Source organism: Gobius niger (genome assembly GCF_951799975.1).
Source record: "Gobius niger genome assembly, chromosome: 24".
NCBI classification, from domain to species: domain Eukaryota; kingdom Metazoa; phylum Chordata; class Actinopteri; order Gobiiformes; family Gobiidae; genus Gobius; species Gobius niger.
In genome coordinates, this window is record NC_136875.1 from 1,639,245 (window position 1) to 1,654,522 (window position 15,278).

The 15,278-nt window shown below is 42.3% G+C and overlaps 1 protein-coding gene across 1 annotated transcript in view; it reads left to right on the plus strand.

The window, feature by feature from the left end:
* Nucleotides 1–2,919: 2,919 nt before the first annotated feature.
* LOC306982521 (RNA-binding protein Musashi homolog 1-like) overlaps nucleotides 2,920–15,278 on the plus strand; it is a 33,772-nt gene continuing 21,413 nt past the window's right edge. Inside the window, exons 1-3 of the mRNA XM_079582482.1 lie at nucleotides 2,920–3,207; nucleotides 3,672–3,712; nucleotides 12,933–13,014. Coding sequence (XP_079438608.1) covers nucleotides 2,948–3,207; nucleotides 3,672–3,712; nucleotides 12,933–13,014 — 383 coding nt within the window. The 5' untranslated portion in view covers nucleotides 2,920–2,947. The remainder of the gene's footprint in view (nucleotides 3,208–3,671; nucleotides 3,713–12,932; nucleotides 13,015–15,278) is intronic.

The window sequence follows — 15,278 nt, forward strand, 5'->3', positions numbered from 1 at the left end:
GTGAAAGCAAAATGATACATGATTCTGTTATTTTTCAAAAAATAGAAAAGTGAAAAGTGGGGTGTGCATAAGTATTCATACAGCATGAATGAATACTTTGTGGAACCCCCTTTTTAGAGACTGACATTTTAGCCCATTCCTCTTTACAAAACAACTCAAGCTCAGATTAGAAGGAGAGCGTTTGTGAACAGCAGTTTTCAGATCTTTCTACATATTTTCAATAGGATTTAGGTCAGGACTTTGACTGGGCCATTCTAACACATTAATATATATATTTTTTTAAACCATTCCATTGTAGATTTAGCTTTGTGCTCCGGGTCATTGTCCTGCTGAAGGTGAATCTCCGCCCCAGCCTCAGTTCTCTTGTGACTCCAGCAGGTTTTCCTCCAAAATGTCTCTGTATTTGGCTCCATCCATCTTCACAACTATTCTTACAATCTCCCCAGTCCCCGCTGAGGAAAAGCAGCCCCACAGCATGATGCCCCCCCCACTGGGGATGGTGCACTCAGGACGATGAGCAGTGTCAGATTTGCTCCATACATAACGTTTTGCATCTGGGCCAAAAAGTTCAATTTTTGTCTCATCTGACCAAAGCTCCTTCTTCCACATGGAGCTGTGTCCTCCATATGACTTCTAGCAAACTTCAAACGGGATTTCTTATGGCCTCCTTTCAATAATGTCTTTCTTCTTCCACTCGTTCTTGAAGGCCAGATTTGTGTAGATACGACTTATAGTTGTCCCATGTACAGATTCCCCCAGCTCAGCAGCAGGACTTCACAGCTCCTCCAGAGTTATCTTGGGGCACTTGGTTGTATTTTTGACCAGTGTTCTCCTTGTTTGATCTAATATTTTAGATGAACGACCGTGTCTTGGTAAATCTGCAGTGGTGCTTTACTCTTTCCATTTCTGAATGATGGATTGAACAGTTGCTCCGGGAGATGTTTAAATCTTGGGAAATCTTTGTATAACTTAACGCTGCTTTAAACTTCTCCACAGCTTTATCCCTGACCTCTCTGGTGCTCCTTGACCTTCATGATGTTGTTTAGTGACCAATACACTCCGACCACAGCTCTGAGGGCCTAAAAGAACAGCTGAAATTATACTGAGAGTAGATCACACACAGGTGCCTCTATTTAACCGTTAGGCCAAGGTGTGAACATTCTGGAGTCATTAGGAATGTTTTAAAGGTAATTTAATGCACTCAGAAAATGCTGTATGAATACTTATGCACGCCCCACTTTTCACTTTTCTATTTTTTGAAAAATAACAGAATCATGTATCATTTTGCTTTCACTTCACATTTGTCTGTTACTTGTGTGTGAACGTTCAGTAAAAAAATCTAAATAAAATCTTTATGTTTAGGGTTGTAAACATGACAAAATGTGCAAAAGTCCAAGGTGTATGAATACTTTCGAGAGGCACTGTAGATGTCTGGAGGAGGTGCAAACGGACTGACACATCCTCATCTTCTGCGGCGGCGTCTCGAGACGGCGTCCGGACCGGGGCGTTCCCAGTGCAGTGGCCGGGCGTTCGTTTTGCATCACAGTCAAATGAGCGGCTGCTGGACTGAACTCTCTCATCGATCGTCCAAACCACACTGGACTGACCTACTTTCAGCTCCATTACTATCAAGGCTCCATTTGTCCAAAAGCCCAATAACTCCCTGAACAGTAGGTGGCGCTGTGCAGACATACTGTCAATGCCACTGAAGAAGGTTTGTCCCTGTCGTGTTGCCGTACAGAGGGGAAATCAGGCTACATTTTCATCACACTTATTTACATGGATTTGTACTTTCTACTTCAGCAAATACTTCAGTACTTTCACTGAAGTCATTATTTTACTGAGCATTTTTTACTGCTATTGTAGTAATATTTTACCAGTTGTATCTGTACTTTTACTTAAGTAATGAAACCAAATACAAACATTTGGCCCCACTTTGCTTTATAGTACGAGTGTGTGTGGTTATTAGTATCAGTTGAAAAAAGAGGCATCCACATTGTGAATAAAGTGGCTTACAGGGAGCTTTTCATGGATTCTTTTGAAGAAATCCATTTAAAAAAAATATGTTGAGAATGGATGCTCAGGATGCAAAATTAAGATGATAAATTTTTCTTTACTTCTTTGTGACGATCTGAAAACAAAACATGTATAACTGCATAAGACACTGGCAGCTGTTACTGTATATGTTTTTAAATACACAAAAAATCAGGTATAGGGCCTTTAAGCTTCTGCTTATTCCATTTCAGACTTTATGTTTATTTAGTGAATCATCTCGTCTGTTGGAGACCTCTGTTCTCCAGAGGAAACTCCTAACCACCAAAACATGTACAATAGGATTCAGGACTCCTGCTTAAATAAAGGTCAACTAAATAAATAAATAAATACATGAATGAATGAATGTTGCCTCAATGCGAACTCTTTTATCCCCAAACCTGGCAGAAAACTGACTAAAGATGTGTTGTAGTATTAGTACACAAAGTAACGAGAGTAGCCGACTAGCTGTTGTCGTAGTAGTAGTCAGAGGTGGGTAGTTCTCAGTTACATTTAGCCTACTCAAGTAGGTACTTAAGTAACTGTACTTTTACTTCAACTTTACTAATATAAAAAAAATAATCTGTATCTTACTCGAGTAGAGAGAAAAAAGTAACTCTGGACTCAGCGAGTAAATCTTAAAGAAAAAAAAAGTATTTCTTCATAAAGATTTGTTATTATAGGTTTATGAATCATGAGACATTTACGCTCAGTTACTCACAGAACTACAGATAACTCTTGAGTCAATATGTGGGCTACTCTACCCACCTCTGGGAGTAGTAGTAGTAGTAGTAGTAGTAGTAGTAGTAGTAGTAGTTGCAGTAGTAGTTGCAGTAGTAGTAGTAATTGCAGTAGTCTGTGATCAGTGAAGCTCGTGCGTGTTTTCCTTTGTGGCGCACGTGGTTCGGAGCAGCCAATGGCGCGCGGAGGAGGGTCCCGTCTGCGGGAGCGCGGGGGAGGGGCGGGGCCTGTGTGCATGCTGTGTATTTGTGTGCGCGTGTCCCCTCCCCCAGGCTCCCTCCTTCTCTCTCTCTCTCTCTCTCCCTCTCTCTCTCCCCCTCCCCCCCGCCCCTCGCAGTGTGGAGCGACGCGCGAGCTCAGTGCGGGACGAGGACCTGGAGCCACGCGCATCATGGACACGGAAGGCCTCGAGGACTCCTCCGCGAACGACCCCCGGTACCGAGCACGGGCCCACGAGCTCTCTCTCCCTCTACCCTTCTACCCTCCCCCCCTCCTCCTCCCCCCCAGTTGATCCTCCGAAAACGGCGCACTTTACGGGAGTTCGAGGCGCGCGCGCGTGCGGACAAAGCAGAGCCGCTGCGGAACTGGAACCAGAGGGGGACTCTCCTAACCGGGACTTGAACCGCTGGACACCGAACTGGAGCCTCGTCTGAACCGGGGGGGGGGGGACCAGACCCCGGTCCGGGACGCAGCTGCTCCGTTTGTCCGCCGCGCGCCGCCGTATCCAGGCCACGCGTGAACTTCTCCATCCCCGCGCGGAGGCAGAGAGAGAGACAGAGAGAGAGAAGTCCAAAACATGGCTGCCCCCCCACCCCCCCTCGTGCTTCCCCCCCTCTCCCCCCCCCTCCCTCCCCCCCCTCTGCCCCGTCCCGCTAACGGCTTGTGTTTCTCTCGTTCAGCAAAATGTTCGTGGGGGGGCTGAGCTGGCAGACGACCCAAGGTGAGTGTCCCGCCGCCGCGCGCCGATCTCCACTGTTGTTGTTGTTGTTGTTGTTTTATCAAACGGAAAGCTACGGAGCGGGACGGGGGGGGACAGAGAGTGAATGGTGAAGGGGGTGTTTGGGGGGGGGGGGAGGGGGGGTGACCCTGGAGTGGAATCTCTCTCCTTTACTAACGCGCTTTTCCTCCCGCCATCCCCGAACGTCCTCCCCGCGTCCTTCCGTAAGCTGCGCAGGATTACGAGCCTCCCTCTCTCTCTCTCTCTCCCTGTACTTGTCCCGTGTCCAGTTTCGCTCGGCGTCACACGCGCACGTTTCCCGAGCAACATCCCCCGGTTCCATCGCGTACTAATATTCGTCCCCTTTCCCCCCCCCCCGCCGCGCGCGCTCGCCGTGCGTCCTGGGGGGTGTCTTCGGGGGGGGAACCGTTTTCGCTCGAAAGGAAAAACGCGCAAACAAACAACGTGGTCCGTCCTCGCGCGAGTGCCCCCCATTGTCTGACGCAGCCTCGTGCCGCGCATCCCTCCCTCCGCGCGAGCGTCAAACAGAGTCATGCACTTTAACGGGGCATCCGCATTATCAGTGTTTCTTAGAAGAGCGCAGCTTTTAGCGACTGTTCTTTTTTACAACGCAAGTCCCTGCGGGATCACGCGTCACGTAAAGCCTATAGGGTTTAGGACGCGTTTGGTTGTTTCCGTTTGGTTCGCTCGTGTCCACAGTGGAGACAATGTCCCAGTGTGTGATACTACCTCCCGCCGGTCTTCAAAATGTAACCTCAGCCTTTACCCTTTAACGTCTCATTTGAAAGCTAAGACCGACAAAACTCGTCGAAGTTGATCTTTTTTCCGTTGCCGTTGTTTCATCGCTTTTCGTTGTCGTTGATCTATGTGTCACTTTTTTTGGTTGCGTTTTCGTCCCACGTCGTTGCAACTTTTCTGTCACTCTTTTGAGACTTTTTTTCCACTAAGCTTTTAGATTTGGGTAAAGCCAAACTGGAGAAAACGTGCTCCGTTCCGGGGTTAAGGCGAGACACTGCAGGCGAATAGGGGAAAAATGTATATTTACAGATATCAATTTGAAACTGTTGCTGTCGATCACTGGCATAAATGTAAGAAAAACATACATTGCAAGTTTTCTGTCATTTTATCTTTTCATATAAGAACAAGGTGTTTTATGCCTAAAAATGCCCCAAATTTCCCATCTTTTCGGCGACGAAATCTGAATAATGGATAGAGCTACATTCAAATTTATGGTTTCATTTTATTGATAAATGAGTTGCCAAGACTTTCTCTGAGGGGATTTTGGATTTCTTTTTTAGTTTTAAAATAAGCTGTTTTTTTAGTGGAAAATGTTGTAAAAATTAAATTTTCGCCTTATTTTTTGACATTCAAAACTCAATAAATGGGGCTTAAGGGATTAAATAATAAAAAATCCCTTTGAAAAAATCTTCCAAATATTGTTCAGTCCAAGGCTGGAAAATGTGAAGTCTTTAGGTCCGACTGACGTGGACATAGTGTCGCCACAATGACAGAAAAATGTGTTTGCAGAAAAAGGCCCTTGAAATTGTGTTCTCCCATATAAGTCTATGGGGGAACATTGAATCAGCGCAATATTTAAACATGTTGTTGTGAAGATCAGATATATTTTTGGTTTCCGGGTGAAAGCTTGTATGTTCAGAGACCAATTTGGCCCAAAACCTGAAAACGGAAAAAATTGAGTTTTGCCTGTAGTGTCTCCCCTTAAGAGGTTAACCCCGCCTTAAAGGAACAGGCCACCGTTTTTACACCCTGAGATCTGTTCTGAGTGTAGACGAGTTGATCCGTACCTGTCTGGTCTTTGTGTCCGTGGAAGAGCTCGGTCGCTTCTAACTTCATCCCATTTGGAGCCATAGGAATACATTATGAGAGGCCAAATGCTAACAACATCTGCGGTTATTTTGCGTGACTGAGGGCACGCACAGAGACCAGACAGGTACGCATCAACTCGTCTACGCTCAGGGAAGAACACATCTCAATATGGGAAAACGGTGGCCTGTTCCTTTACCCGAGCACATTTTCTCCAGTTTGGCTTTACAAAAATCTAAGAGATTCTCGACTGGAGCTTAACATCCTCTAGGCCAGTGTAACGCCTCATTTGAAAGCTAAGACCTACGAAAACTTATTGAAACTTTTTTTTGCTGCATTAATGTCACGTTTTTGTGGCTTTTTTGTTTTGGGGGATCTGGATTTCTCTGTATGTCAGACTCACCCCATGCTATGGCTGGAAGTCTTTATCTTTGTTGAGGCGTCTGATGTCAGCTGCAGTGATGATGATGATGATGATGATGATGATGGTGATGATGATGCTCGAAGCTGCTTTTCTAAGTTTGGGTCAGTCTTTTATCCAAACGCACTGCCGGCCCCTCGGCACACTGGCCTTTCAGTTCCTGGAATACGCGGCTTTCAAACTCTGTGATGAACAGAAGTGAAATGAATGACGATCAGAAACTTGTGAATAGTCACGATCTGGACATTTTATATATATATTATTGTGTTTCTTTTCTTTCTTTCTTTCTTTAGTCTGAGGGGCCGTGGTGTTGTGTAGTGAACAGCTGTAAACCCAACACTTCTCTCTCGTTCTCTGGAGCGTGTTTGACAAAGCAGAGCGGCTTCACATGGAGAGATCGGAACAGTTGAGATTTTAACATTTCTCTGAGTTTTTAAATGGTCCAAGGACGGCTGAGAAGCATCCTGTTAAAGTCTTCAATCTGAGAACCAGGTTGCTTAAAGGAATAGGCCACCGTTTTTACATACTGAGATATGTTCTTACCTGAGCTTTGACGAGTTCTTTAGGACCTGTCTGATCTTCCCCCGTGCCTTCAGTCATGTAAACACAGCGCAGACGGCGTTAGCATTTAGCCTCTCCCTCTCTCCTCTATAGCTCCAAAACAGGTCAAAATAGAAGCTACCAAGCTCTTCCACGTTTTCCCTATTTAAATATGGTTACGTGAAGTGTTCCACTACAAAGTATAATTACACACAATCAAATAATGTGGATTTTCTAAGCGAAGTGAAGATTACTGTGTGGATGCCAAATTACTCCTGGTATTATTATGCGTTACAATATAGTCCCCCCTTTTATCCGCTTAGAAAATCCACATTGTTTAATTGTGTGTGATTATACTTTGTAGTGGAACACTTCACGTAACCATATTTAAATAGGGAAAACGTGGAAGAGCTTGGTAGCTTCTATCTTGACCTGTTTTGGAGCTATAGAGGAGAGAGGGAGAGGCTAAATGCTAACGCCGTCTGCGCTGTGTTTACGTGACTGAAGGCACGGGGGAAGATCAGACAGGTCCTAAAGTACTCGTCAAAGCTAAGGTAAAAACATATCTCAGTATGTAAAAACGGTGGCCTGTTCCTTTAAAAGCACATGCCATAAAAAGCGATCGATCAAAACTTGCCAACAATGTTGTCCTTGAAAATTGACTTGAAATGGGAATATTTAGGCATTTGCCTCTTCCCATAATGTAAGTGCGTGAGAGGAGTTAATCAGAAAGGAGAGTGTTGCATAAAACACACAATATCTCTGAATCTAGAAAAAAAAAGTGATTTTGATCAAAACTAGCCTCTGTTTAACTTAGATTTCTCAGGAACCGAGGATTAAACTGTTTTCTCGGAGAGCTTAGAGTCTCCCCTTTCAAAGGAGTCATAGCATGTGTCCAAAGCTAGAACACAGAATATGCGGTGGTGATACAAACATCATGAAAAATGGACCTCAATGTGCTGAATTCGGTCCTGGTCAAATGGTCTGAGGTCATGTTTTTGTTGCTTTTTTATTACTTGTCTTATTGTGTTAGATAAGCAACACAATACTTGCACAATCGTTGCTTTTCTAGCATGTTTTTGGCACTTACTCGTGCTTTATTTAACACTTTTTTGTCATGTTTTCATTACTTTTTACGCTACAAAGCTCAGACCTTGTAGTTTGTGAGCCTTTTAGAACAGAAGTAACAGGCCATTTGCTTATGCTGTCCCAAATGACCTGAATTCACTCGATCCATATCACAACAAATCGCAATCATCACAGAAACACTCATTATGCCAAAGTCCAGGTTTAGTCCCAATTGTCCATCTCTTCGTCCCATTGTAGCCTCGTTTTTGGAGCCGATGTTGTGTTTTGTGTGTGTAAACATGGAACACATCCCGCTTTTGCAATATTGTTATCGTACTATTGCACTCCCGGGACCTTCTAGCTGCGAAATCATGATCAAAACAAGTCCAGCTCAGTCACTGTGACAGACTGCGGCGTCATAACACTTCTGTTTAGTGGTCTGAGTGAATTCTACCTTTTGAGTCGATAAATCGTCCTCCTAGAATGATGAGATAAAATAATAACTCTGTGCACTATGGCGCAGTGGTTAGTGCTCGTGCCTCACAGCCCGACGGTCCCGGGTTCGATTCCCACCTGCACGGGGCCTTTCTGTGTACAGTTTCCTCCGGGTACTCTGGTTACTCCGGTTTCCCCTACCACTAAAAACATGAACAATAGGCCAGGATGAATGAGAGTGTGTTTGAGAGCCCAGGCTACAATCCGGTGTGGCGTGTTTACATGCACTGTCCTGACCAAATAATCTAATAAATAAAATCAGTTCAGTTCTGCCTAGTTCTAAGATATTTACTTTTAAAGTTTTATATGAGTGATAAAAAAAAATGCACAAAATCTACAAAACCTTCATATTGTACAGCAACTAGCGGCCCGGGGGCCAGATCCGGCCTGCCAAACAATTTGATCCAGGCTTTTTAATGGAAAACACTATATTTTAATACCACAAATGCAAAAAAAAATCTTCAATCATTTAATAAGATCTCCATCCATCCATCCATCCATCCATCCGCTTTCTTCCATTTTCTTCCGCTTTATCCGGGGCGGGGTCGCGGGGGCAGCAGTCTCAGCAGAGATGCCCAAACTTCCCGATCCACACACACTTCCTCCAGCTGTTCTGGGGGGACCCCGAGGCGACACCAGGCCAGCTCGGAGACATAGTCCCACCACCGTGTCCTGGGTCTTCCACGAGGCCTTGTCCCAATAGGACATGCCTGGAACACCTCCCGCGGGAGGCGACCAGGAGGCATCCGGAACAGATGCCCGAGCCACCTCAGCTGCTCCTTTCGACGTGAAGGAGCAGCGACTCTACTCCGAGCTCCTCCCGGGTAACTGAGCTCCTCACCCGATCTCGGAGGGTGCGCCCAGACACCCTGCGAAGGAAACTCATTTCGGCCGCTTGTATTCGCGATCTTGTCTTTTCGGTCATGACCCAAATCTCATGACCATAGGTGAGGGTGGGAACGTAGATCGATCGGTAAATCGAGAGCTTTGCCCCGACTAATTTTATTAATTGATTAATAAGATCTGTAAACATTCAATCGAACAGAAGAATGTGTGGAAATATTGATATTCAAAACTACATTGACACACCGGGACCTTTTTTGAGCAAAAGATGCAGCTGGATTTGTTTCAAACCGTCGTTTTTGTGTTTTTTGACAAATGTATGCAGTAAAAACAGTTGAGGAATGTCATTGAGTGAGTTTTGTCTGCAAGGGACAATTGTATTTTCAAATGTTCAATTCAATGATTTAATTTGAATCCAACTTGATGATTTGTATTGACTTTTGAGGCCTTAATTTAATTGTAATTCACTCAATGACTTTTAATGCTGTTCAGTGTTGAAACCCTGTGGTCTGTGTCAATTTTCTATAACAAATAAATAATCACTTTTTGATGGGAGGAACATTCGTGAATCTTGCTGAGCCGCGCCCCCTTTTGGGGGAATCAAGAGTTAAAATGTCATTGGTGTGTATGTGGGGACAGTGTCCGACCACAGGAAAATGGCCTTGAGTGTGGACACATCAACTCACTGTTGGAATATTTTCTTAGTTTTTTGTGGACAATGACATGAGCGAGTTTATGGATCATTGTTCAGGAAACAGCTCCACATAGTGGCCGTGTATGCACGCTGTGACTTCTTTAATTGGTTAATATTAGAGATGGGCCGAGTCGCGAGATCTAATTGCCATGAGATTTATCATCACAGTGTAAAGTCATCTTTATTTTTTTTCTTCTTTAATTTTTTTATAGTCTGAGATTTAGATATAGACCTTCTTCCTGTAGACTGCTTATAGGACTCATGGGAATATTTAGGCAATTGTTCTATATTAATTGGCACTCAAAAAAGAAAGAAAATGTTGAAGTTTGTATGGTCAGTCGCTTGGAACCACTGCCTCAGTGTTTAAACCTGATCCACGCCTGCATATCCACGCCTGCATATCCACGCTCGCATCTCGTTACTTTTTTTTTCATAATGAACTAAAGTCCCTGCTGTTACGAAGTTGCGATTTACCGCTGCATGTAAATGATGTCAAAGTCGACGCTTCTCTCTCGCTCTCTGGAGCACGTTTCCCATGGAACGATCGAAACAGTTGAGATTGTAACATTTCTCACTGTTTTAAATGGTTAGAATCAGACCAAAGATGGCTGAGAAACATCCTGTTAAAGTCTTCAATCCGAGAACCAGGCTGTTTGAATGCACACGACATAAAAATGCAGTGTTTCAAAACGTGTCAACAATGTTGTCGATGAAAATGTGAAGAGGCAGGAGAGGAGGAGAGAGGAGTTAATCAGAAAGGAGATGAATCTCCGTTTCTAGAAAAAAAATCGGTAATTTTGATCAAAACTAGCCTCTGTTTAGCTTAGCATTTCTCAGGAACCGAGGCACGTAGAATTAAACTGTTTACACGTACGGAGAGCTTAGGGTCTCGCCTTTCAAACGAGCTATAGCATGTGTGCTATAACATGTGTGAATAGCTATAAAATGGAATATGCTGTGGTGCTACATGAAAAATTGTCTGGATTGTTGGCACTCTAATGGCCTTAGCCATCCCTAAACTCCGGTCAGTTCCTACATAACGTCTGGGCCTGATCTCAGTGGCTGCGCTACATCGGTTGACTTTCAACCTACCATTCAGCGAGCGGGGGAGGCGGGGCTTGTAGGTGACGCCAAGCATTTGGTAGCTACAAAGGTGAATGCGCTGGTTTAAGCTTAGAGTGGACACATTTAGGTTAATAACAAGCTCATCCACGTCTGAATTAGAGGCTCTTCCGCCTGTATTAGCGCACGTTTACAACATTCATTTGTGCAGTAAAGGATTCAATGTGTAGAGAAAAAAAAGCTACAATTTATCGAGGTCCGGACCTCGGTGACCTCAATGGTAGATACGGCCATGGATAGAGCTATGATAAAGTTATGATAGAGTTATGATAAAGTTATGATAGAGTTATGATAGAGCTATGATAAAGTTATGATAGAGTTATGATAGAGCTATGATAAAGTTATGATAGAGTTATGATAGAGCTATGATAAAGTTATGATAGAGTTATGATAGAGTTATGATAGAGCTATGATAGAGTTATGATAGAGCTATGATAGAGTTATGATAGAGCTATGATAGAGTTATGATAGAGCTATGATAGAGTTATGATAGAGTTATGATAGAGTTATGATAGAGCTATGATAGAGTTATGATAGAGTTATGATAGAGTTATGATAGAGCTATGATAGAGTTATGATAGAGCTATGATAGAGTTATGATAGAGCTATGATAGAGCTATGATAGAGTTATGATAGAGCTATGATAGAGTTATGATAGAGCTATGATAGAGTTATGATAGAGCTATGATAGAGTTATGATAGAGTTATGATAGAGTTATGATAGAGTTATGATAGAGTTATGATAGAGTTATGATAGAGTTATGATAGAGCTATGATAGAGCTATGATAGAGTTATGATAGAGTTATGATAGAGTTATGATAGAGCTATGATAGAGCTATGATAGAGTTATGATAGAGCTATGATAGAGCTATGATAGAGTTATGATAGAGTTATGATAGAGTTATGATAGAGTTATGATAGAGTTATGATAGAGCTATGATAGAGTTATGATAGAGCTATGATAGAGTTATGATAGAGTTATGATAGAGCTATGATAGAGCTATGATAGAGCTATGATAGAGCTATGATAGAGTTATGATAGAGTTATGATAGAGTTATGATAGAGCTATGATAGAGCTATGATAGAGTTATGATAGAGTTATGATAGAGCTATGATAGAGCTATGATAGAGTTATGATAGAGCTATGATAGAGCTATGATAGAGTTATGATAGAGCTATGATAAAGTTATGATAGAGTTATGATAGAGTTATGATAGAGCTATGATAGAGTTATGATAGAGTTATGATAGAGCTATGATAGAGTTATGATAGAGCTATGATAGAGCTATGATAGAGCTATGATAGAGCCATGATAGAGTTATGATAGAGTTATGATAGAGTTATGATAGAGCTATGATAGAGCTATGATAGAGCCATGATAGAGTTATGATAGAGTTATGATAGAGCCATGATAGAGTTATGATAGAGTTATGATAGAGTTATGATAGAGCTATGATAGAGCCATGATAGAGTTATGATAGAGTTATGATAGAGCTATGATAGAGTTATGATAGAGCTATGATAGAGCTATGATAGAGCCATGATAGAGTTATGATAGAGTTATGATAGAGTTATGATAGAGCTATGATAGAGCTATGATAGAGTTATGATAGAGCTATGATAGAGCTATGATAGAGCCATGATAGAGTTATGATAGAGTTATGATAGAGTTATGATAGAGCTATGATAGAGCTATGATAGAGCTATGATAGAGCCATGATAGAGTTATGATAGAGTTATGATAGAGCTATGATAGAGTTATGATAGAGCTATGATAGAGTTATGATAGAGCTATGATAGAGCTATGATAGAGCTATGATAGAGCTATGATAGAGCCATGATAGAGTTATGATAGAGTTATGATAGAGTTATAATAGCTGCTTCGGGCGCATTACATACGAAAATCAGATCTAATGGTTTCAAAGGAGTTCACCCTCCCACCTGATAACGGAGCTCAATTGTGAAGGTCCAGACCCTTGTATGAAACACAATGAGTACGAGGCTCTGGTAAAACCAGGCTACTGCTCTACAGCTAAATGGAATTGATTCTACTTGAGCAATGACAGTAATAAGTGTTTGAAACATTGATGTACTTGAATAGCCCTGGTGTATGAGAACAATAATATGTGAGTGATATCACCAAACGTTGAGCGCCTATCCCTGATCCGCCTGTGTTTGTGTGTGTTTGTGCAGAGGGCCTGAGGGAGTACTTTGGTGCGTTCGGGGACATAAAGGAGTGTATGGTGATGCGGGACCCCGTGACCAAGCGCTCCAGGTGAGTCCCTCATAGGTTTATATGAACTGCACTCTGCTCACACTGGTCCTTTGGTTTATTGTGATATATTGTTTCTGATACGATGTGACAACTTTGACCACGTCTGATTTTGAGATACACTGCAAAAGCATATTGTGTGCCAATCCTAGTCAACATATCCACTGACACTGGGGAAACTTTATTATTTTTAGACAAACAGACCCATGAAGGACTACAACTTTCATGTAAAATATCCTGTGCGCTAATTAGAATGGTATCATTTTTTCCTTTTACTTCCCCTGTTTTTTTCACATTCTTACAATTTTTCCCCTCCCTTTTCTATATTTTTCCCCCTTTCTGTTCCCCACTTTGTCCACTTTTGTTCCCCATTTTTTCCACTTTATTCCCCCATTTTTCCCACTATCTTTACTCTTTTTCCAATTCCTTATCCTCATTTTTTCTACTGTCCATTCCCCACTTTTTCCACTGTCTTTTCCCTGTGTCTTACCCCTTCCTTTTCCCTACTTTTTTTCAATATTTTTTTCCATATTTTGTACCATCCCCCCATTTCTTTCCCCATCCCCTTGACTTAAACTTGAAATAAACTCGACATTGTAGATCTGCAGAACCATCAGTTCCAGTGTCATCTTGTAATGTAGATCATACATTGCCCAGCTCTGTTCCTGTTGCAGCAGACAATGAGTTACTCGGCTGAAACTTTTTAACTAACTGCTGTTTAGCTCCACTTTTGGTTAACGCCGGCGACGAGATTTAGCCTAAAACACGTTCTGTTCTGATTTCTCTGGAGAACTGCTCATTCACACGTCAGGGCCAAACGCTGGATGGCTGTGGATGTGTTCCCGACAGGTTCAGGGCTGCGCGGAAAAAAAAAAAACCTTGGCACTAAAACTTTGCCTACAAATAATCGGAACCTATCCTGGAAAAAATACGATATCCCATATTGATTCAAAATAGCCGACACTGAACCTGTTTTGGCTCTCAACGTTTTAAATATATGGCTTTGCAAACTAAATCAAAGTGAATTTGGAGAAGTTTTAACCTCAGCAAACGGAGACAGAGACATAGAAACATCTTCTGATAAAGTTGTCTGATTTCTTTCTGATCTTTCATACTTGTTCATAAACTAACAGGAAAGTGAAGCAAAAAGGCCAAACTAATGTCACAAAGATTCAAAGATAATATAAAAGGATAAAAACATTTAAATGAAAATAATAAAGGATAAAGAAAAAGCATATTGCTCGATCCAGTTGTGAGTTGTTTTTGCAGCTCTTCTCTAACATCCTTATTCAAAGTTAAAGTGCGGTTTGTGCCATTTGTATTTAACTTTGCTGACATCACTACTGTAAGGAAGAAGAATAAAGGTTTGAACCTGAACCTTTGTCTCCTCCTACGAAGCCTGTTCCTTAAAAGGGCATGAAGGCGTGAGGTGGTCCGGCTTCGAGCCTCCACAGAGTCGATCATAGACTCAGGCTTCCACTTTTTAAATCTAATAAAAAACAGTGTGGTTAAGAATATGACACCCGCCCAGTGTTGTCACGTGGGTCATGGCCATTTTTAGCTTTTGAGCCGTTTAAACAAGGTCAAAGTCTTCATAGAAATGCTGTTTACCAAGTGTCTTTTGGAGTCGCCCTGAGGACCAAAGAGAAGGGCTTTCCTCACCTATAGGTGACTCCACATGGGACGCTTTGAGATGCTTGATAAAACTCCAGATTGGACGTGACTCTCGATGATGTGGAAAACGTGGCGGCCATCATGTGACCGGTCGGTGAGGCTAACCCCTATGCCACCAATGCAACACCAGGAGCAAGTCTCTCTCAGTTAATATCAGGTCATTTGTTTGAAACGTCGTGTTGTTAAGCCATGTTAGCTTTGTTTTCTCCACTCGTCACTGTCCCATGTTTAATAAATGTGGGTCATGTCGTGTTAAAAAGGACAGAAATTCTGTTTTAAAGTAGTAAACAAATGAAGGTAGAAAAGCGCTATATAGATACTGACGGCATCTCTGGAATCGCCCATATATGGTCATGTTTGAAAACAGTTAAGGGGGAAAAACAATTTTGAAATAATCGAAACTTTCTCTAATTATTTAAAAACTACTTTAACAAACGCTGAATTATTGATATAGTTTTCTACTAAATAAAGATACAAAGACATGGAGAGGAGCAAAGAGGTTCAACAGCCCATAAATACATAAAAAAACAGAGAATGCTAACATGCTGCTACATGTTAGCATCGGGCTAATGCTAACGGTTAGCTAGCGCTTG